The sequence below is a fragment of the Sminthopsis crassicaudata genome, chromosome 4, assembly GCF_048593235.1.
Source record: "Sminthopsis crassicaudata isolate SCR6 chromosome 4, ASM4859323v1, whole genome shotgun sequence".
Taxonomy (NCBI): domain Eukaryota; kingdom Metazoa; phylum Chordata; class Mammalia; order Dasyuromorphia; family Dasyuridae; genus Sminthopsis; species Sminthopsis crassicaudata.
The window spans coordinates 308,682,471-308,704,735 of record NC_133620.1 but is presented as its reverse complement, the minus strand read 5'-3'; the positions used below and the strand labels follow the sequence as shown (position 1 = coordinate 308,704,735).

The window sequence follows — 22,265 nt, the reverse complement described above, 5'->3', positions numbered from 1 at the left end:
CTTTGTTTTGAATTCTGAGAACATAGCATTTTACCATAGTTAACTTAAATGTTTATTTCATTAAAGTCGGTTCAAAAAAGAAGCTCTTATCACTAAATAATTTGAAAGTCATAAAATGTATCAGAAGTATTTTATAGTATTGAGAAGTACCATTTGTTTTTGAAATGTATTTTCTTTCTTACTCTTCCTATTTGTTCATGAGGTGACTTTATTAATGGTGGACTGTTTTGTGAGAAAAAGCAAAAATGCCAAATTTGCTGTAAGATGTGTGAAGGCACACCATTTAAGAGTCTCTAGTCCAGGAAAGGAATGATGAAGGCCTGAACAAAAGTAGAGAGAAAGAAATGTATGTGAGAAGTGTCATAAAGATCACAATTAACAAGACTTAGTAGCTAATTGAATACATAGCATGTTGAACTTTCAAAACTATAAGGATGGTGGTTCTTAGCATAGGAATAGAAGACTGGATTTTGTTTAAAATTTTTGAGTTAATTGTTCATTAAAGATAATTGCTTGTGATAATCTAAAAGATACGTTTTATCTTTTTCTAGTTTGGATATTGCCATTAATGTATATTCATCTCTTGAAAGGTTTAGGAGAGCTTTCTTTCTCAATTTTTATAACTTATAAATTTGAGTCTTATCAGGAGCTGGAGGTTTTTTTTTTTTTTTTTTTTGTAATTCCTTTACAACTAGACTTCTTTTTCTGAAATTGGGTTTATTTAACAGCTCAATCTGGTCTTCTGATAATTTGGATATTTTAAATTTTTGAACTACTTTTATTAGTTTTGTTATTAGTCTCAGTTTTGTTAACTTATAACTTTATAATATGTTCTGATTCTTATCTTTTCTGTTTTTGTTATGATTTCGCCTTGTTTATTTTCTATTATACTGATTGATGTTCTGCTTTTCTTAATTAGATTAAACTTTTTAAAAATTAATTTTATTAATCTTTTTAAAGAACCAACTTTTAGTTTTATTTATGATTTTTACGTATTTTTATTTCTAATTTTTGTTTCCTCTCTAAGTTTTAAGATCTCATCTTTTGTGCTTAATTTCACATTTATTTGATGGCTTTTTAATTTTTTTTAAAAATTCACTTAATTTTTTTTTTTTTTTGTTTGTTTGTTTTTTTTTTTTTTTTTTTTTTGTTAAAGTATGTTTGTAACGATATGATTTTCTCCCTGAGGACTACTTTAAATTCATCCCAGAAATTTTGGTATGTGGTTTCATCATTATCTTTACATAATTATTTTTTCTACATTTTCTTTTTTTTTCCCCTCGGACCTACTTGTATTTAGGATTTCATTGTTAAGTCTCTATTTGGGGTTTGTATCTATTTGCTTATGACCTGGGAACCAACTATTATTTTTATTATCTTATGGTCTCAAAGGGATATATTATTTCTGCCTTTTGCATTTATTTGCAGTACTTCTACACTCCTCTCCATGTGATGCTGGGAAAGATGTATATTCTTTTGCTCTTTTTGTTAGAAGACACCCTAAATCTTTTAATTGTAATTTCTCCAGAAATTTTTATAATTTCATATTTTCTCTTCTATTTATCCTTCAATTAAACATAAAAAACTGAGATATCAAAGTATCCTGTTATATTTGTGTCACTGTCATCTCATAAAACACTTGGATGATATTCCTTTTCTTCCTACTCTTTCTGGTGGGTTCAGAATAGTCTTGTGTTACTTGAGTTTTCTTTCCTTTGTTTTTGAAGATTTTTCTTGATGATTTATATTGTTTCTGAATTTAATTGTTTACAATATTGAGTGATGGTGATGATGTCTAATTTTTTTTTTTTTTTTTTTTTCTGGAGTTGTTCCATGAATTCATCCACTTGCTCTCTAATTTTCTTCAATCACAAATTTTAGGTCAGTCTTTTCTGTTATTTCCTACATATGGTATTTAGAGTGTTAGTTTTGTTCTTTTTTGTTGTCTTTGTTTTGTCATGTTCTTCTGGAAAACCTGTAATTCTTAGCTTACTTCTACACATCTTATCTTCAAGATCAAAGTTTTGCTTTCATATTGAACATATTTTCTTTTAATGTTACTTTTTTTTTTTTTTTTGCCTTCTAGATTACCTTTCACTTATCTTTATTTTATATTTTCAATCTGTTCTTTTTGCTTCTTTAGTAAAACTTGGCAGAATTTTTTTAAATGCTATTATTTTTGTTGTATAGGCTATAAATTCTGCTTTCAGCACTCCCTTTGGAACCCTTTAGGAACAGCATATTATTCATGATCTCAAATAGATAACTGTCTTCATTTTGTACTTTTTGTGCATAGATGCCTGAACTTACTAGATCTGGAAGCTATATTCCTTCTGTTAATATTTTTCACATTGATTTATCTGATTATTTTCAGAGTCTTTGAATTTTTTTCTTCTTGAGATTTTGTAATTTTAGCTGTTTAAAATTTTTCTTTATTTCCCTCTACTCACGTTCTTCTGATGGTCCTTTTTAGGGGGAAGTTCTTGAGACATCTCAGCTTCATACATGGTTACCAGTCAAGGCCTATGTGATTCAGAACTGGCCCCAATTAGATGCTATATTTTTGCCCTCAGGCTTTTGGGGTTTTATGTGCAACAGCCCTCTGTTCTCCTTCTTCCCCCTCCCATTCTTCCCATCCTTGACCTGGTGACCTGTCCTACTCCCTCTGTTCCTCACTTCTTTGCCCCTTGCACTGGCACTATAGTTCTCTGCAATGCTCTTCATTCTCTCACTTTTAGTTCAGAGCCTCACAGTCCTATTATTGCATGGTTGCAGTCCTATAGCAGACTTTTATTTGAGAAAAGTTGAATCCACTCTAATATTGCCTGAGCAAACTTTTACAATCTGCAGCTGAAAGGGAAATTGATATAAGAATGGGTTTTTCTGTGTTAACATGCTTGAATCTTCTAGTACATTCTTGCTATCTATAATATGAGAATTGGAGGAGAACTGTTCAATGAACTCAGTTAGTGAACTTCATTTTTTTTTTTTTTTTTTTTTTTTAAACTTTCTTTTGGACTGTGGGTGGTCTTAGACCATGGAGTCAATGACCTTCCTTTATCTCTAGTGCATAATTTTTTGTTCTGGAGAGGTTTGTGAGAAATACTCCATTGGACTTAGCAGAGTTAAAAAGTTAAAAGTTAACAGTTAAGTTAAAAGTCTTTACACAACTAGAGAGGTGGGAATCCTATAGTATAGAAATGCTTTAATAATCCTTTTTTATGCTGGAAACACAAATCCCTCCCCTGATGCCCCATTGATTGAGTACCTGAGTTCACAATCTTTCTGGAGTGTCTAATTCCTCTACATAAGTGAGTGCCACAGGAAATTGAAGACTTCTTGGCACCAAGGATCTGTTTAATCATTAGGCTCTGGGAAGAAGAGTAAAAATTTACTTTTCCAGCAGAAAATACCTGAGGTAACCCCTTGACCTTTACCTAACTGCTTAGAGAAGAACCTGACTAATTATTTAATAGTCTGGGGATTTGAGAAGCCTCCAAACTGATTATCTTTATTTGTTTACTTACCTGAAGTAAAAGACTGAATCTTTTTAGTAAACTAGGAAACCTTTAATCCCTCTGGCTTAATAGATTACTTACCTCTAAATAAATCTCCTTAGAAATTGATTATTGAATTGATTGGTTAGAAACTTTGAAGCAGAACAAGCCCCTTTTTCTTAATATCATTTCGAAACATTTATTGCTTAACCAAGACCCAATACCACAGAAGCCCATCTATATTCCAAACACAAATAAAGGAATAAAGGTTGAGTTTGCCAGTGATTTTAGGAGGATTAACTAGAGATGGGTGGGTGAATAGTTTCTGTAATCTTTTTTTTTTTTTTTTTTCCTTGACTATTTAAACCACTTATTGGCCTCCTTTCTTTGAGCACTTAGGGAACAGACTTCCCCTTCTTGGGAGATTCTAATAAAACTTCTAATCTTTACTTTGAGAGATCTCTGAGTAGTAATTTTTGGTCAGAGGTTACATGAATGTAAATCTCTACCCCAATTACATTATTTGACATTCATCTTACTTGGAAATAGTTCAGTCCTTTCCTCTTTCCCTATTGGCTGGGTATTATCCTCTTTGAAGAGTATAATTCTTCCACTTGAGTTTGTCTCCCATTGTGATCATATCATTACATCTGTGCCCCTTCCCCCATGAGTAAGGGGTCCTCCATCTCTAATAACATTTTATAAGACTGTTTCTTATTCTGAGCCTTCTTCCTCAATTATATTTTTCTTTTATTATTTTTTTTCCCTTTTTCCTTATCCTGTCCTCCATTTCTAATTAAGTTTTAATTTTATTTTTCTGATTCAAGTTGAATTTCTCTAATTCAGTTTTTGTAGCTCTGGAAACTGAAGCTTTCATCCATTTCTCAGTTTGAGAGATTATAGGAATTAGAAAAATGTCCAGTCTTCAATCTGTTGATCATGTGACAAATCAGTTTGTACAAATGAAGTCAGATCTAAAAAACTATAATATTGATTGCTCAAAAATAGGGTGAGCCAATATAATAGAATTTAGTTTGTGTCATACCAGACTATCAAAGTACAACTTTATAGAAAAAGAAAGATAATAATAAAAGCTATCAGATAAAAAGTTAAGAATATCAAGAGAACATTGAAAAATAATGGGAAAGAAGGAGGCCTAGCCATATTTGATATCAGAACTATACTATAAAACTTTAATTATCAAAATAGTTTGGTACTTAATAGAAAATGAGTAGATCAGGTTAAGTATTATGCAGAAGCAAATGAGCATAGTAATTTAATGTTTGATAAACTTAGAGCTCTCAGTTGATAAACCTAGAGCTCTCAGCTATCAACTTACTACTCAATAAAAATTTTGACGAGAAATTAGTTGTAGACAAAAATTTCATACTGTGTACTTAAATAAGCCTGTGTGGGATGTAGAAAACCCTTACTCAAAATGACTACTCAGATCACTCAAAAGAGAAAGCAGAAAGGTTGTTTATTAAACCTCTGGAGGATGTGCCTTTCTATCACGAGATAAGGGAAAGAGAAAGCTCGTGGTTGGAGGGCTAAAGAAGTAGTAAAGATACACAGCTTTTATATAAGAAATTACACCACAGATAAGAGAGCATTGAGAAAGGGGGTGGAGAGTAGGGAGGCATCTAATTGGTTGTTGCTATCTGGAGAGATTGGAATGGAAGGTTTCTGGTTCTGGGAAATCACCTGATTTCTAGGAAACAGAAAATTAGGCCTTTAGGCTTAGCTCAAGTAAATATAGGCCTGCACATATTATGCAGGTCATAGGGGAAACACAGAAATAATGAAAATAAAATACAGAAAAAGAATTCACATATTCCTGTAAGTTCTTCACCTCATCTCTCTGTTCCACACAATTCCCTCTTTATAATGTCAATGATTTTTATCATATTTCTATGAAGAACTTAACACACTGTTCAAAATCAGGTAAAATATCTATACATTGTTTATCAAGTTCACTATCAAGATCATCCCTCTCTACTAGTACATTCCAGCCTTTTCTTTGAAGAATCATCATTTTAATAGCATCTTCTGTATGCAATATTTTGATAGGGACCATTGAACTATTTTGGTTACTAATGTAATTATACAGGGTAGACATAGTGGCAACAGGATAACACTGATTGCAATAAGTCCATACCATAAAAATGGCTTCCACCAAATGTCTTGGAAACAGTTATCACAGAACAGATTGGCATTTGGTTGACTTAAAAATACAAAGATAAAGATGACAATCCAGGGAAACTGAGGCACAATATTACACACTCTCCTTCTGAATATTTGAATTATTGAATTGGCTCCCCTAGATACCTGTCTCAGCACCATAATTTTGACCAACCCTAATGTGAAAGCAAATATATCAAAATGAAACTAGTATATACAAGAACTTATGGCAAGGGCAAGTTTCTTCCTGACAATCCCAGAGTTGTCAGCAATACAAAGGCACTCATTTCAGCCAGAGAATCCAGTTTGAGATGGACAGTTCACTGTGTTAGGTGGTCTGCAGTCATTTGTGCACTTAACTCTGCTTCTGCTTATGTAGGGAGTAGCAATGCTCAAGCCAATCATGCTGTCCATACTAGGAGGGGCAAACCAAGTCAGTCAGGGATTTCAAACAAGGAAAAGAGTGGGGCCTGGAGTAACTTCACCTGTCCTCTCTGATAGAACAGAAGCTGCTACTAGGATACAGATTTCTGAGCAGAGCTATAGAGTATGCACAGTTAGATCATCAAGGCAGGCAAACTCCAAACTTTTAGAGGCCTGAAACTTCCTTTGAGAATGCTGAGATACCAATTAAGAGACTGGGGTTATAGGGCTGGAGACTGCCAGTCCCAAGACAGGTATCTATATCTTGGAGATTTCCTAAAAATAGGCAGAGAAAAGTCTGCCAAAGCAATTCCAGCAGAATAAGGGAGTTAAAGCTAAAGCATGAAATAATCATCCCACATATAAAGTTCCTATACATCCAAAACAGCAATAGTTATACACTTTAATAATTTCCATCCCAAATCTTAAATGCACAGTAATACAGGTGTAATTTTTAACAATAATTCATCAACCACTTTCCCATTCCCCCATATCAGTCCAAATTACATCAGGAGTAGGGGTGATGGTCTCAATCTAAGCTGCTTCAGGCTGTGAAATGGGGGAAGGCTCTCAATCCATGCAGGGGGTGGGTGTGTCATGCTAACAGCTATCAAAGCATCAGATGTGCTGATCCATGTCTCAGAAAAGGTTCAATAATCTGTAATTTTTAACAAGATCTAGAACAACAACAATAACAAAAAACAAATCTAACAAGGTAACAGTCTGAGATAGAAAGACTTGATTCACCAGACTGTTGCCAAATAAGAGCCAGCAGTTGAGTTTGCTTTACAAGGCAGGCAAACAGCTGTCAGTTATATTCCCAATAAATAAAACAGCAGTTAGATTTCATAGACCATTGTTAATTGTCCTCTCATTAGTTGCAAACCTTTTAAAAACAAAACACAACCAGTAACAGATGATCAGGCTAAATTCTTATTTACATAAGCATTTAGGATAAAATGATTACATATAATCTGATTGTAAAAAACAAGATATGACATAATTGAATTGTATTAACAATTTCTATTGACCATTGCTCTGAACATAGAAATCAGTCACAGGAAGAAAAAAAATGCAAGAACATAACATAAGCAGTTAAAACTCAACCTTCAGCACATCAGAGTGGAGCTTTAAAACTCCCAAATAGTATTAATTATAAGTCCAAGAGATTTTATCTCCAAAGTTTCAGATAAATCCCAGTTATTTACCATGACTTTATATCGGTAACAGTAAGAAATTTATCCCAGAAAATTCACACAATTCTTACATACCCAAGTAGATGTTGAATCTTGAATAAGTTGAATATTTATACCAATCATTTTGCTTTTAAAATACCCAGTACCCAGAAAAATCCCAAACAATATATTGTTCACACCAAAAACATTTTCAAAAGGATGAAGGCAAAAACATGAAGGTATATTTTTTGGAGTCCCTTTAAATAATTGGCATCAATACAGTTAATTAAAACTTCCTCTTTTCACATAAAAGAATCTGAAAACTTTTTGAAAACATCAACTAAACTTTTTTGAAATAATCCTTTCAAACTATAGATCACATTTCTGCTCATCTTCTTTAATATTCATAACCATTATGTATCTAAAGAAACAAATATTCAATTAACATCTTGTAAGAGCAGCCTGTCCCTTTAAATCACCATTTGCTTCCTTCAGCCAAAGGAACCAAATGTCTGCCACTTTCCACTGCTGCTCTCCCCCTTCCAAAAACAAATCCCGTCTCATAGCCATCTCTCTGTGACTACCTTTTCCAACCAGTTCCTTCTTTTTCCCACTGATTTCTTCTTGAAATCATTTGCTCCTACTAATCAATCCTTCTTAAATCACCCTTCTCCTGTCCCATCTCTCTCTCTCTCTCTCTCTCCTCCCAATGCCTACTTGCTCAAACCTTCTCTGACATAAACACTCCCAAACCAATAACCTTTCTGACTAGATGCTCCATTTAAACTATTAATTGCTTTTGTAAATCAATCTTTCTTATTCCCTTTCTTTAAATCACCTTTTTATTTTTATTTTTTTCCCTGAGGCTGGGGTTAAGTGACTTGCCCAGGGTCACACAGCTAGGAAGTGTTGTGTCTGAGACCAGATTTGAACTCGGGTCCTCCTGAATTCAGGGCTGGTGCTCTATCCACTGCGCCACCTAGTTGCCCCCTAAATCATCTTTTTAAACTTCAAGATTCACAATTAACTTTGAATCAAATTTCATAAAACTTATAATATGGTTTACAAATTACCCAATACTTTTAAAAAGCAACATACCATTTAAGCAGGGAGATATAAACACAACCTCCCCTAAGGTAAGCTATTGGCATTTTGTTTAATAACCTATATTTTAATTTGAAGTCCAACCAAATAATAATAATAAAAGTTTTTCTCTTCAGTTGTAACAGCCTCAATATTCAAACAATTCTTAAGATTTTATACTCAGAATAAATCTAATATGTGCAAGGCAACAGTAAATTTATTTCCCCTGATTTCATAATTATAGTACCTCTTTAAAATATAGTAAGTTCCCCAAACTCTTAATCAAATGTTGAAGACAAAAAATTACCAAATTTAGCCTTCTTAAACTTTCTGTTCTCTAATTCCATGAAAGCAAACTTGCTAATAATGATTTTTCTTTCTTCTCTTCTCTTGGGACAATTTTTTTCTTTTTAGAAATATGCCTAGTTTTCCTACAGATCCAAACAGGTCAGAGAGCCCCCGTGTTCAGCTATTTACCTCTTACTCTATTTTTATTCCTCCCTTCCAATATTTGCAATTTCTTATTTCCAATCTTAAGTTTCCAATCTTAACACACATACAATTTAAAGTTAGTTTAAAATTAACCAGTACTTTAGTTTGTGAGATTTTCTAAAACCTACCTACATATTCCATTCAAACTTCTTTTCTTTAGGAAGCCAGGAAAGAATTAAACACCAATTCTTGCTTTACCTTGAAATTTTTTTCTGGCAGGATTCCACAAGCCAGAGTTCTGAAAACAGGCTTCTTGCTTACAGGAGTTTTTAAAGTGATAGCACACTGCTCTTCTATTTTCTCAAAAATTTCCAAACTTTAAATCTATGTTTTTATTTTTTCCCCTTCTTTCTCCCTTTCCCACAAAGCTGCTGCAGTCAGCCAGAGACAGAGGGAGAGAAAGGGGGGGGGGAGGTTTTATTTTTTCTTGAGAAACCCAAAATTAGTTCCCAAATTACTTTACCATGATCTAAGACCAATACATTTTGAGCCACTCTGAAAGAATTACTATGAATGATTTCCAATTACAACAATTTAGCCTGATATTTTTCTAAGCCTGCAACACAGAGGCTGAATTCTTATCTCTACAAGCTTGCTAACTTTTAACAGAACAAAAACAATGCAAAGAAACAGGCAGAACTCTATTTTCACCTTTTACATACAGATTTAAATCTGATATACCCAATTAGTCCTGGGAACCTTCTCCCAGTTTTCTTCCTTTTTATATCTGGTAAATTCATCTCAGTCTTAAATTCCCTAGCTAACATCTTGATACAAATTCTTAGACTGCTTCTATCCCATTTTTACCACCTTGGACCCAGTTCAGGTGTTGGCAGAGGCCCTTCTTACCCTCATGCCCCGAAGCTATCCAAGAGCTTCCTCAGGAAAACCTTTCCTTGGGGTCTAAAGCAGTCCCAACACAAAAAACAAATTTAGGAGGGCTAATCCCTAGGGGTCTCTCTCGACTCAGCCAATAGACTCCCAGACTCCCAGGAGCGTTACTTCGAGTAAATATCTTTCACGCTGCAATGCTGGCTATCAGGACTCTATTCCCTTCAATCTTCAATTCTGCTTTCCACTGAATATCTCTGCCTTGGGTCGTTTTCTAAGAGGGGAAGGAGGCTGCTCACCCAGAACCAGATAGCATGAAGAAAACTACCCCCTGGGCACCTGTTCCAGTCTGGGGTGTATACAGCCGTCTCCCCCAAAGACCCCATCTCATTGTGACCCTTACCCAAAATGACTACTTGGAGATCAGTCAAAATAGAAAGCAGAAAGGTTGTTTATTAAACCTTTGGAGGATGAGCTGTCCCTTCACAAGATAAGGCAAAGAGAAAGCTTATGGTAGGAGGGCTAAAGAAGTAGTAAAGATACACAACTTTTATACAAGAGATTATATCACAAGTAAGAAAGCATTGAGAAGGAGGGGGGGGGTCACATCTAATTAGTTATTGCTATGCAGAGAGATTGGAATGGAAGGTTTCTGTTTCTATGAAATCACCTGATTTTTAGGAAACAGAAAGTCAGGCTTTCAGGCTTAACTGGCCAAGGCTCAAGTAAATATGAGCCTACACATATTATACAGGTCATAGGGGAAACACAGAAATAATGAAAATAAAATACAGAAAAAGAATTCACATATTCCTGTAAGTTCTTCATCTTATCTCTCTATTTCATACAAGCCCTAAATGGGCATCGAACAAATAGTTGAGTATTTCAAGAGAACATTGAAAAATCATGGAAGTCCACATTAAAGGATCAAAGGGCCTGGAATATGATATTCTGAAAGGCTAAGGAACTTGATATGCAGCCCAGAATAACTTACCCAGCCAAAATGAGCATCTTTTTCCAGGGAAGAAGATGGACATTCAACGAAATAAATGAATCCCATCTATTCTTGATGAAAAAACCGGATCTAAACAAAAAGTTTGATTTCTAAATATAGAACTCAAGAGATTGCTAAAAAGGTAAAAAAGAAATCTTCAGAGCTATATTTCTGCTATAAAGATAATAAAGAACACATGTATAATTTGTTCTAGAAACTAGAGGTGGAAAGGAAATTATACCAGAAAAAAAGGTAAAGTGGTGGTACTACCTCTCACAAAGAGGCAAAGATAACATATTATATCTGAGAGAAAGAATGGAGGGGTATGAACATAGTGTGTATCATATTCTCATTAGAATTGGCTTAAAGAGAAAAATATAGACATTCGATTTATGGTGAAACTCCTTCCCCTTCATTGAAAAGTGAAAAGGGAAGGAGTAAACTAAGGGAAAGGAACACAGAAATTGTGAGGAAAAGGGGTAAAATAGGGAGAGGAACTCTAAGGTGGGGGAGGGATACTAAAAAGGGAGGGCTGTGAGAAGCAAGTGGTGCTCACAAGTTTAATACTGGGGAAAGGGGTAAGGGGGAAGGAAAGGAGAAAAGCATAAGCAGGGATTAATAAGATGGCAAGTAATACAGAATTAGTAATTTTAACCATAAATGTGAATGGGATAAACTCCCCCATAAAGAGGAAGCAGTTAGCTGACTGGATTAAAAGTCAGAATCCTACAATATGTTGTTTACAGGAAACACACCTGAAACAGGGTGAAACATACAGAATAAAGGTTAAAGGTTGGAGCAGAATCTACTATGCTTCAGGTGAAGCCAAAAAAGCAGGGGTAGCCACCCTCATTTCAGATCAAGCAAAAGCAAAAATTGATCAAATTAAAAGAGATAAGGGTACTATATCTTGCTAAAGGGTAGCATAGATAATGAAGCAGTATCAGTATTAAACATATGCAACAAGTGGTGCAGCATCTAAATTCTTAAAAGAGAAATAAAGAGAAAATTCTTAAAAGAGAGCTGCAAGAAGAAATAGTCAGCAAATCTATAATAGTGGGAGACCTCAAAACCTTGCACTCTCAGAATTAGATATATCAAACCACAAAATAAATAAGAAAGAAGTCAGAGAGGTAAATAGAATACTAGAAAAGTTAGATATGATAGATCTTTGGAGAAAACTAAATGGAGACAGAAAGGAGTATATTTTCTTCTCAGCAGTTCATGGAACCTATACAAAAATTGACCATATATTAGGACAGAAAAAACCTCATACTCAAATGCAGTAAGTCAGAAATAGTAAATGCATCCTTTTCAGACCACAATGGAATGAAAATTACATTCAATAAAAATCAGGGGAAAATAGACCAAAAATAATTGGAAACTAAATAATCTCATACTAAAGAATGATTGGATGAAACAGCAAATCATAGACTTAATAACTTCACCCAAGAAAATGACAATAATGAGACGTGTGGGATGCAGCCAAAGCAGTAATAAAGGGAAATTTTATATCTCTAAAGGCCTACTTGCAAGATCTGTGAATTGAGTGTGCAACTAAAAATGCTAGAAAAGGAGCAAATTAAAAAATCCCTAGACAAACATGAAATTTGATGTTCTAAAAATAAAAGGAGAAATTAATAAAATTGAAAATAAAAAATAACACAAAAACTAATGAATTAATAAAAGAGTTGGTTGTATGAATAAAACAACAAAATAAACAAACCCCTAGTAAATCTAATTAAAAAAAGGAAAGAGGAAAATCAAATTGTTTTTCTTAAAAATGGAAAGGGAGAACTTGCCACTAATGAAGAGGAAATTAGAGCAATAATTAGGAGTTACTTTGCCCAACTTTATGCCAGTAAATTCGATAACTTAAATGAAATGGAAGAATACCTTCAAAAATATAGCTTACCCAGATTAACAGAGGAGGAAGTAAATTGGTTAAACAATCCCATCTTAGAAAAGAAAATAGAAAAAGCTATTAGACAACTCCCTAAGAAAAAATCCCCAGGACCAGATGGATTTTCATGTGAATTCTACCAAACATTTAAAGAACACTTAACTCCAATGTTATATAAACTATTTGAAAAAATACAGATTGAAGGAGTCCTACCAAATACCTTTTATGACATAGACATGATACTGATACCTAAACCAGGTAGGTTGAAAACAAAGAAAATTATCGACCAATCTCCCTAATGAATATTGATGCTAAAATCTTAAATAAGATATTAGCAAAAAGATTACAGAAAATCATCCCCAGGATAATACACTATGACCAAGTGGAATTTATACCAGGAATGCAGGGCTGGTTCAATTTTAGGAAAACTATTAGCATAATTGACTATATCAATAACCAAATTAGCAAAAACCATATGATCATCTCAATAGATGCAGAAAAAGCATTTGACAAAATTCAGCATCCATTCCTACTAAAAACATTTGAGAGTATAGGCATAAATGGACTATTCCTTAAAATAATCAGGAGCATATATTTAAAACTGTCAGTAAGCATCATATGTAATGGGGATAAACTGGAACCTTTCCCAGTAAGATTAGGGGTGAAACAGGGTTGCCCACTATCACCATTTCTATTCAATATTGCATTAGAAAAGCTAGCCTCAGCAATAAGAGTCAAGAAAGGGATTAAAGGAATTAGAGTAGGTAATGAGGAAACCAAACTATCACTCTTTGCAGATGATATGATGGTATACTTAGAAAATCCCAGAGATTCTATTAAAAAGCTATTAGAAATAATTCACAACTTTAGAAAAATTGCAGGATACAAAATAAATCCACATAAATCCTTGGCATTTTTAAACATCACCAACAAAATCCAACAGCAAGAGATGCAAAGAGAAATTCTATTCAAAATAACTGTCGATAGTATAAAATATTTGGGAATCTATCTACCAAAGGAAAGTCAGGAAATATGAGCAAAATTACAAAACACTTGCCACAAAAATAGTCAGATTTAAATAATTGGAAAGCCATTAAGTGTTCTTCGATAGGCCGAGCGAACATAATAAAGATGGCAATACTCCAAAAACTAATCTATTTATTTAGTGCTATAACAACTAGACTCCTAAGAATCTATTTTAATGACCTAGAAAAAAATAACAAAAAAATTCATATGGAAGAACAGAGGGTCGAGAATTTCAAGGGAATTAATGAAAAAAAAAATCAAATGAAGGTGGCCTAGCTGTACCTGATCTAAAACTATATTATAAAGCAGCAGTCACCAAAACCATTTGATATTGGCTAAGAAATAGACTAGTTGATCAGTAGAATAGGTTAGCTTCACAGGACAAAATAGGGAATAATTATAGCAATCTAGTGTTTTACTAATCCAAAGATCCCATCTTTTGGGATAAGAATTTATTATTTGACAAAAACTGCTGGGAAAACTGGAAATTAGTATGGCAGAAATTTGGCATGGACCCACACTTAACACCACATACCAAGATAAGATCAAAATGGGTCCATGATTTAGGCATAAGAACGAGATCATAAATAAATTAGAGGAACATAGGGTAGTTTACCTCTCAGATTTGTGGAGGAGGAAGGAATTTGTGACCAAAAGAGAATTAGAAATCATTATTGATCACAAAATAGAAAATTTTGATTACATCAAATTAAAAAGCTTTTGTACAAACAAAACTAATGCAGACAAGATTAGAAGGGAAGCAATAAATTGGGAATACATTTTTACAGTTAAAGGTTTTGATAAAGGCCTCATTTCCAAAATATATAGAGAACTGACTCTAATTTATAAGAAATCAAGCTATTCTCTAATTGATAAATGGTCAAAGGATATGAACAGACAATTCTCAGAGGAAGAAATTGAAATTATTTCCACTCATATGAAAGGGTGTTCCAAATCACTACTGATCAGAGAAATGCAAAGTAAGACAACTCTGAGATAGCACTACACACCTGTCAGATTGGCTAAGATAATAGGAAAAAATAATGATGAATGTTGGAGGGGATGTGGGAAAACTGGGACACTGATGCATTGTTGGGGGAGTTGTGAAAGAATCCAATCATTCTGGAGAGCAATCTGGAATTATGCCCACAAAATCATTAAACTGTTCATACCCGTTGATTCAGCAGTGCTACTACTGGGCTTATATCCCAAAGAAACACTAAAGAAGGGAAAGGGACCGTATGTGCCAAAATGTTTGTGGCAGCCTTTTTTGAGGAGAGTAGAAAATGGAAAATGAATGGATGCCCATCAATTGGAGAATGGGATAAATAATGGTATGTGAATGTTACGGAATATTATTGTCCTGATAGAAATGACCAGCCAGAAGAATACAGAGAGGTTTGGAGAGACTTACGTGAACTGATGCTGAATGAAATGAGCAGAACTAGGAGATTATTATACACTTCAACAACAATACTGTATGAGGATTAGGGTTAGTATTCTGATGGAAGTGGATGTCTTCAACAAAGAGAAGATCTAATTCCGTTCCAATTAATCAATGATGGATAGAACCAGCTACACCCAGAGAAGGAACACTGGGAAATGAGTGTCATTTTTGTTTTTCTTCCCAGGTTATTTTTACTTTCTGAATCCAATTCTTCTTCTGTAATAAGGAATTAGGTTCTGCACACATATATTTTATCTAGGATATATTATAACATATTTAACATGTAGTAGACTGCCTGCCATCTAGGGGAGGAGGTGGAGGGAAGGAGGGGAAAATTCGGAACAGAAATGAGTGCAAGGATAATGTTGTAAAAAATTACCCATGCATTTGTAATGTAAAAAAAAAGTTATAATTATAAAATTAATTTTTAAAATATAATTAAGAAAGAAGAAAAATAATGGGAAAGAACAACATTATAAGCAAATTAGAGGAACATGGAAAATATTACCTGTCAGATCTATGGTATCCTTATTAAGGGAAGAGTTCAAGACCAACTGAGAGAGAATCATAAGAAGTAAAATGTACAGTTTTGATTATATAAAATTTAAGGGTTTTTGCACAAAGAAAACCAATTTAGCTAAAATCAGAAGAGAAGCAGGAGATTTAGAAAACATTTCCAGCAAATTTGATAAAAAAGTCTTATTTCAAGAAACAGGGAATTGAATCAAACTTGTTAGAATAAAAACCCTGATTTACAAATAAAGTCTATTTGCAGTGTTTAGAGGACAAAACTCAAGCTATCCATAGTCATATAGTTAGAAATAAAATGTCTTGATGTAGAGCCTTACTGAGTCACTGATGAATGCAGGAAAGATTCATTTACTACTTTTGGGTAAATGTATGCTAATGTTAATAGATACAACTTTTGAAACTGCAGGGCAATGTTTTATTTCTTATTTTGAAGCACAAATTCTTTATGGGTTTTTTTCTCCCCCCCCCCATCCCCCAACTCTTCATCAGTTTGGGTATTACAGAAATTACAGAATGTGACTCTTTACCCCTCATTACATAGCCAGTTTTTGTCCTTTAGAAGCTCCTACATTATGGGGAAAGATGAAGTAGGAAATATCATGAGAGCCTTGTTTACTTTCTTCTTCTTCTTTTTTTTTTTTTTTTTTTGTTTATATTCTTTGATGTCCTTGTGTGTTGATTTTCTAATTTGTTTCATTTCTTCAATTTATTTTTCATAATTCTGTGAAATGAAAAAGTGCTCACAATCATTATAATTAAAATAACTTTAAGATACCATCTTATACCTATCAGACTGGCTATGATGACTTGGGGGAAAAAAACAAAACAAAACAGTATATTAAAGTACTATTGGTATAGGTGTAAAGTGGTCCAAACATTCTGGAAAGCAATTTGGAGCTATGCCCAGAAAGCTATTAAATACCTTTTACCCCTGTGGTACTATTGATGTAATATGATTTTGTGATCCTGGATTTGGGAAGGGGGGGAGGTTTCTGTTCTAACAATAAGTCTGTAATCCTAAATCTCCTGGTTTTGGAATCTGCCTCAGGGACTTCTCACAGTTCCAGTGCCACTGGATTCTAAATTGACCACTCTTCACTTCTTTGTTGTCAGATAAGCTTCTGGCTTCAGGATAGTCCCAGGGACCAAACTCCTGAGATAATAGTGATAATCTTTTCTGCAAAAACCAAATTCTGGAAACCACTCCTGAGCCTAGAATTAGCATGTCAATAATAGAAAGCTGGATAAAAGTACCTTATTTCTTCAGTTTCTCTGCTGAGTCTCTTAGAATTCAGTCTACTTATAATGGCCTTATAATTACAATAAACTTTGCTCCTTGACTAAGGAGATGAATTCAAGCCCCAAAATTCTTTTGAGACACCTGTGGACTCAGGTCTATGACCCCAGACTTTTGAGGTCTCCTCCCCAGCTTCTACACTACTCATAGGTCTGCCTGCCAAAGAGTTCAAAGAGGGATGCAAAGATCCATATTTATAACAATGTTTAATAGGAGTTCTTTTTGTGGTGGCAAAGCTTTGGAGTACAGGGTTGCCCATCAATTGGGGAAAAGCTGAACAAATTATGGTGTACAAATATTGTGCTGTAAGAAATGATGAAGATGATGGTTTGAGGAAAATCTGGGAAGACAGTTATGAATTGATGCAAAAGTAAAGTGAACAAATTATACAGTGACAACAATATTGTGAAAGCAGTCAACTCTGAAAGACTTAGGAACTCTGAGCAACCATAATTTTAAAGAACTGATGTTGAAACATTCTATCACTGTCTAGATAGAGAACTGTTGGCTTCAGAATATTGAAGTTCTTTCCTCCTTGACTCCTTCTGCCCCTACCTTCCTTTCTTTTCTTTCTTCTTTCCCTTCCCTCTGTCCACTTTGGGTATCATACACTGTCCAAAGAAAATTTGTTGAAAACTTCTAAGTTACCTTGTGGTCTGGGGCTAGATTTCTTTCTTAAGGACCACGCCTTAAATCCTAATCACTCTGACTCAAAGCTAAGGTCTCCCACTGGACCCAGATGGAAATTATTTAATTTCCTGATATGACACTGATAACTGTCCAGGTTTCACAAACATACAATAATGAGGTTACCACAACAGGTCTGTAGACCTGCAACTTGGTAGTTTGTGAAACTTGGACATTTTACCAGCACTACACCAGGAAACTGTATTGCTTACATTTGAATTGTTTTAAGAAGACTCTGAAGATCATCTAGCAGCATAAGATACCAGATACTGAGGTCCTTTCTCAAATTAAACTGTCAAGCATTACAGCTCTATTGCAGAGAGTGCAACTCCACTGGATGCCAAGTGTATGCTTGACAAAAAGATTATTTTATGGAGAATTCACACAGGGCAAGCACTCAGAAGGTTTTTGTGAACACTCTTAAGGTCTTTCTTAAAAATTTAGAATCAGTTGTATGACATAGGAGACACTGACTACTCAGTGTGGCATGTCATCCGAGAAGGTGCTGTGTTCTATTAGCCAAAAGAAATGCATGATGTACAAAATTAGAGAAACCAGCCCAAATGTTCATGTGGACTATTTGTGTCTGATCTTTGGCAGAACATTCCAAGCTCATCTTGGCTTGATCAGCCACAGTTGGATACACTATAACTTGACTTTGGGAATGAAGGAAAGTAAAAACCAACCAGTTCCAGGTGACTTTGTATATCCCTCTCTCACTTAAATCCTCTCACTTGTATGTAAGGGCATTGCCTCCCTGATATTACAGCAACCCTCTCTTCCTCTTGAATAAGTATAAATGTTATTATAAGGTTTCTTTTTCTTGCATTTTCAATGGGGATGGAAGAATTTGGAACAAAATCAAAAGAGAACAAAACAAAAAATCATAGGCTCTTCATTGGACTAACCATCCCTCTTCTCACCCCAGTGTTTTTTTCTGTCATCCTGAGCCTTTGCATATCTCTTGCTCTATAAATAATCCATCCTTATTTGTGGTACTTAATTTTATTTTTTATTTGCATTTTCCAGGTAAACGCAAAGCACTGAAGCTGAATTTTGCAAATCCACCTTTCAAATCTACAGCACGCTTTACCCTGAATCCTTCAGGAGTCCAGAACCCACACATGTGAGTATAGTTTCGAAGCAGGATTTTGAAATTATATTGTAATATTCTGGCTAGCTTTCTGGAGGTCCTCCAAATGGGCCTTGGTATCATCAAAATAATCACCCTGAGAATAGTCAGGAATAAAGTCCAAAGTCTTTATTATCTCCTTCATAGTCTGTCTCCTCCGCCTGGGGCCAGGCTAGCTTTCTGGGGGACTTTCAGATAGGTTTTGGTTGGTCGTAGTGGAGGAATGCAGGAGGCAGGAGAGCCACCAGGATGGTGGGAGATGGAATGTCTGTCTTCCAGTCCTTGTTAGCCCTTATATACCTTATTGTTATTACATCATTATAGCAACTTGATTATGTTGAACTTAGAGAACCATTACATCACCATGCTACGTACTAAATATATATGTGAACTAGAGAACCATGATCTCATCAATTCCACTGAATTAACACTTTGTTTCAAGTATACTTCTCCAGAGTTCTGGATCTCTACATTATATAGCAAAGATTTTTGAAGCCAGGAGTCATCTTATGTGAATCATGTACTCATAATACTGTAGTATTTTGAAGATTTATTTTCATAAATTTAAATGGGGAAAACAAACAGAAAGATTAAAGACAATTTGTTTGTTCCTACCAGTGACTTGTATTACTTTCTAATTTCTGAACCTCAAATAAGGTCTATTATTTATATTCAGAGTCATATACAGAGTAAGTTATCCATAGCTCTCCACAAATTCTTCTCTCTTCTGGCTCTCCTTTGATAGCCTATTTAGCCCTCATGTTTTGTAAGGTAAGCTAACTTCCTTTTAAGATTCCTTTTTCTCATGTGACTAATACTAAAATGAAGCCATATCCACATAACTGTTGGTATTCAATGTGTATATATGTATATGTATATATATATATATATATATATATATATATATATATATATATATATATATATATATATATAGTTCTGTAGCATTTTATTAAAAATCTGTTATTGAGCTAATGTACTTCATTTTAATGACTTCATTTTAATCTGTTTTTTAAAGAAAGTTTCTTATTTAATCCTTAGCAAGATGTTGGATTTCTTTGCTACATAGTTGACTTATAAAATTAATTCATTATTAGATGAAATGTGTGCTAATATTTTTGTCTGTATATATGACATGATATTACTAAATAGATTTTATTTGCAAAATATGCCTCTTGGGATTATATCATCCTAGGCACTCTGCTTGCCCCTCAGAGAGCTACTACACAGATAATTATGCTAATGTACCAAAGATGACTGTATTTAGTGTCTTTGAATGCTATGAATAAATAATGTATAGTAGACAGTAAATATTTGTTTAATGAAATTTATATTACAAAAATTAAAAAATATCAAATGTTGATGTTGTTAGGATTGGATTTCTATCTATCTTTACAAAGGCTTTATGAGTTGTTTTTCTTCCTTGTATTAGTTTCTACTTTCTTTGAATCTTATTCCTTACTCACAATTTGTTGCCAGTGTGTTTTTTCTTCCCTTTTTTTCCTATCCTTTCCTTTTTCTGTGATAGCAGTTTTCATCAACTTGTTTCTCTCCATTATCTTTATCTTATCCCTATCCTGAACACCCTATACAAGTTGGCATAAATTAAGGAGTTAAGTGCCCATGGCTGGCTCCCTTTCTTCCTTCTTGGGATAGAGGGTGGTAGACTGGGCAGGAGTCCCATAACTTAAGTGAATGTTTACCTGAAAGAGTATTAAGTTTTCAGAGTGAGTTTAATTATAGGAATGGATCCAGTATAAGAATGTAGGAACTTTAGAGTTTTCTCATGACCATGAGAATTACTTCAGTAATTGTAAGCAAATAAAAAGTGTCATGGTAAAAACCAAAAATACAGTAGGATCCAAGAAATCTCTTTTAATATATAAATGTACTGACAAAAGGAATATACTACATTATTTACTAAGATTTTAGTATTTTAAAACCTGTGGTGCTTACTCCATCATCAAGACAATATCAAGTTATTGCTAAGGAAGATATGTTGAGCAGAAGGAAATTTTTTTCTTTAGAGTTTTACAGAAACTTAAAAATCTTAAACACTTTCACTTCATCTGTTATGAAGATCACAATAAATATTTTAATTTCATTTCATTTGTAAAGGATTTGTAATTTCATTATTGTGGGAAATTCCTTTCACAAATACAGATTACAGAATTAAGGGCAAATTTTCTCTGTTGTTTTGGAAATTTTCTTTTGGTTCTTAGATGGGTAGCTATCATAATATTCCATGTTGTGTACCTTTGCTGAATAATAAAACATTTAGAGATCCTAATCATTTTAATTAGATTTTAGCTTCTAGTAACAGGTTATATCAAAGCATGGAAACTCTTATATAGGCTATCAAAATGAAGATATTCATCTCATCTGAAATTTGTATAGAAAAAAAACTAAGGAATGTTCTTTAAATATTACCATCTGCCCTACTTCTTTCATTAAAATCCAATTTATACATATACATGAACTTTACAAATCTCTACTATCATTCAAATGCCATCATTATAAATGTGATACTCATTTTTATTAAAACAAATCAATTGCTTAATGATTAAGGAATTGCTCATTTGTCTTTCTACTATTTTCTTTTTATTTTTTCTGTTAAATTCAACACAATTAACAAAACAGCATTAATATGAATTTTCATACAGGATATGTAACTTGATTTGTTGTATTGTGATAAATTGACAACAGAAGTAATACTGATGAATTGTAAAGAGCAGAAAGCTTAATTTTGTTGTTTTCTCCAGGGAATCAAACAAAGCAGGAACAATGGGGAACACCATTGTAAATGAATTTTCTTAGATGTTGGAGTATTTTCTTTATTCTTTAATTAAGGAGTTTCTAGGCTTCCTAGAACCATATTAACAATTCCTGAAATCATTGTTGTTCTTGATGTCAGGAAAGCTCTGCCCATATATTCTAGTGATACACTGTTTCCTAAATAGTAACAACTCACTCTTATGTAGGTTTGCAAACTCACCAAAATAATCTTGAATCCTAAATTATTTGAGGATTATTATTATTCCAGTTTTAAGAAAACTTAGGCTCAGAGGTTTAATTGACATGTTATTATAATTCAAATTTAGACCAATTTGAATCCATGTTTAGTATTTTTTCTACTATATTGTATTCATAGGCATGTTATTTTAAGCATTTTCTTCTTTTGGTTACTATCACTCTTTGTCTTGAGGATCTGATTGTTGGTAAGTATGGCACTCTTGTGAACTTGCTGTTTTAGTAAATCCAATCAGATGTGACTGGAAAGTCACTCATGATCTCTTGAAATAGGGAGCCATATATTTCTAATTAAATAGTATTCCATACAAGGAGAAAATATCCATTTTATTCTTACCAAATTGTAACACAGGATTTTATTTTTTGTCTGAGATTTTAGATTTATAGTTTGAAAGGGACCATTACCATCCATCTGTTTCATTTTGTATATAAGGAAACAGACCAAGACTGTTTGCTTGACTTATCCAAGGTACATTCATATGGCTCTGTATTGGGATCTTGTATTTTTCATAGGTTTTGCAACTTATTAACTCCCA

General features: G+C 33.7%; 1 protein-coding gene across 3 annotated transcripts in view; it reads left to right on the top strand.

The window, feature by feature from the left end:
- Positions 1–22,265, top strand: part of MAP2K4 (mitogen-activated protein kinase kinase 4) — a 210,196-nt gene that overhangs the window by 82,343 nt on the left and 105,588 nt on the right. For all 3 annotated transcript variants that reach the window (XM_074312045.1, XM_074312043.1, XM_074312044.1), the window contains exon 2: positions 18,597–18,693. In XM_074312045.1, coding sequence (XP_074168146.1) covers positions 18,597–18,693 — 97 coding nt within the window. The remainder of the gene's footprint in view (positions 1–18,596; positions 18,694–22,265) is intronic.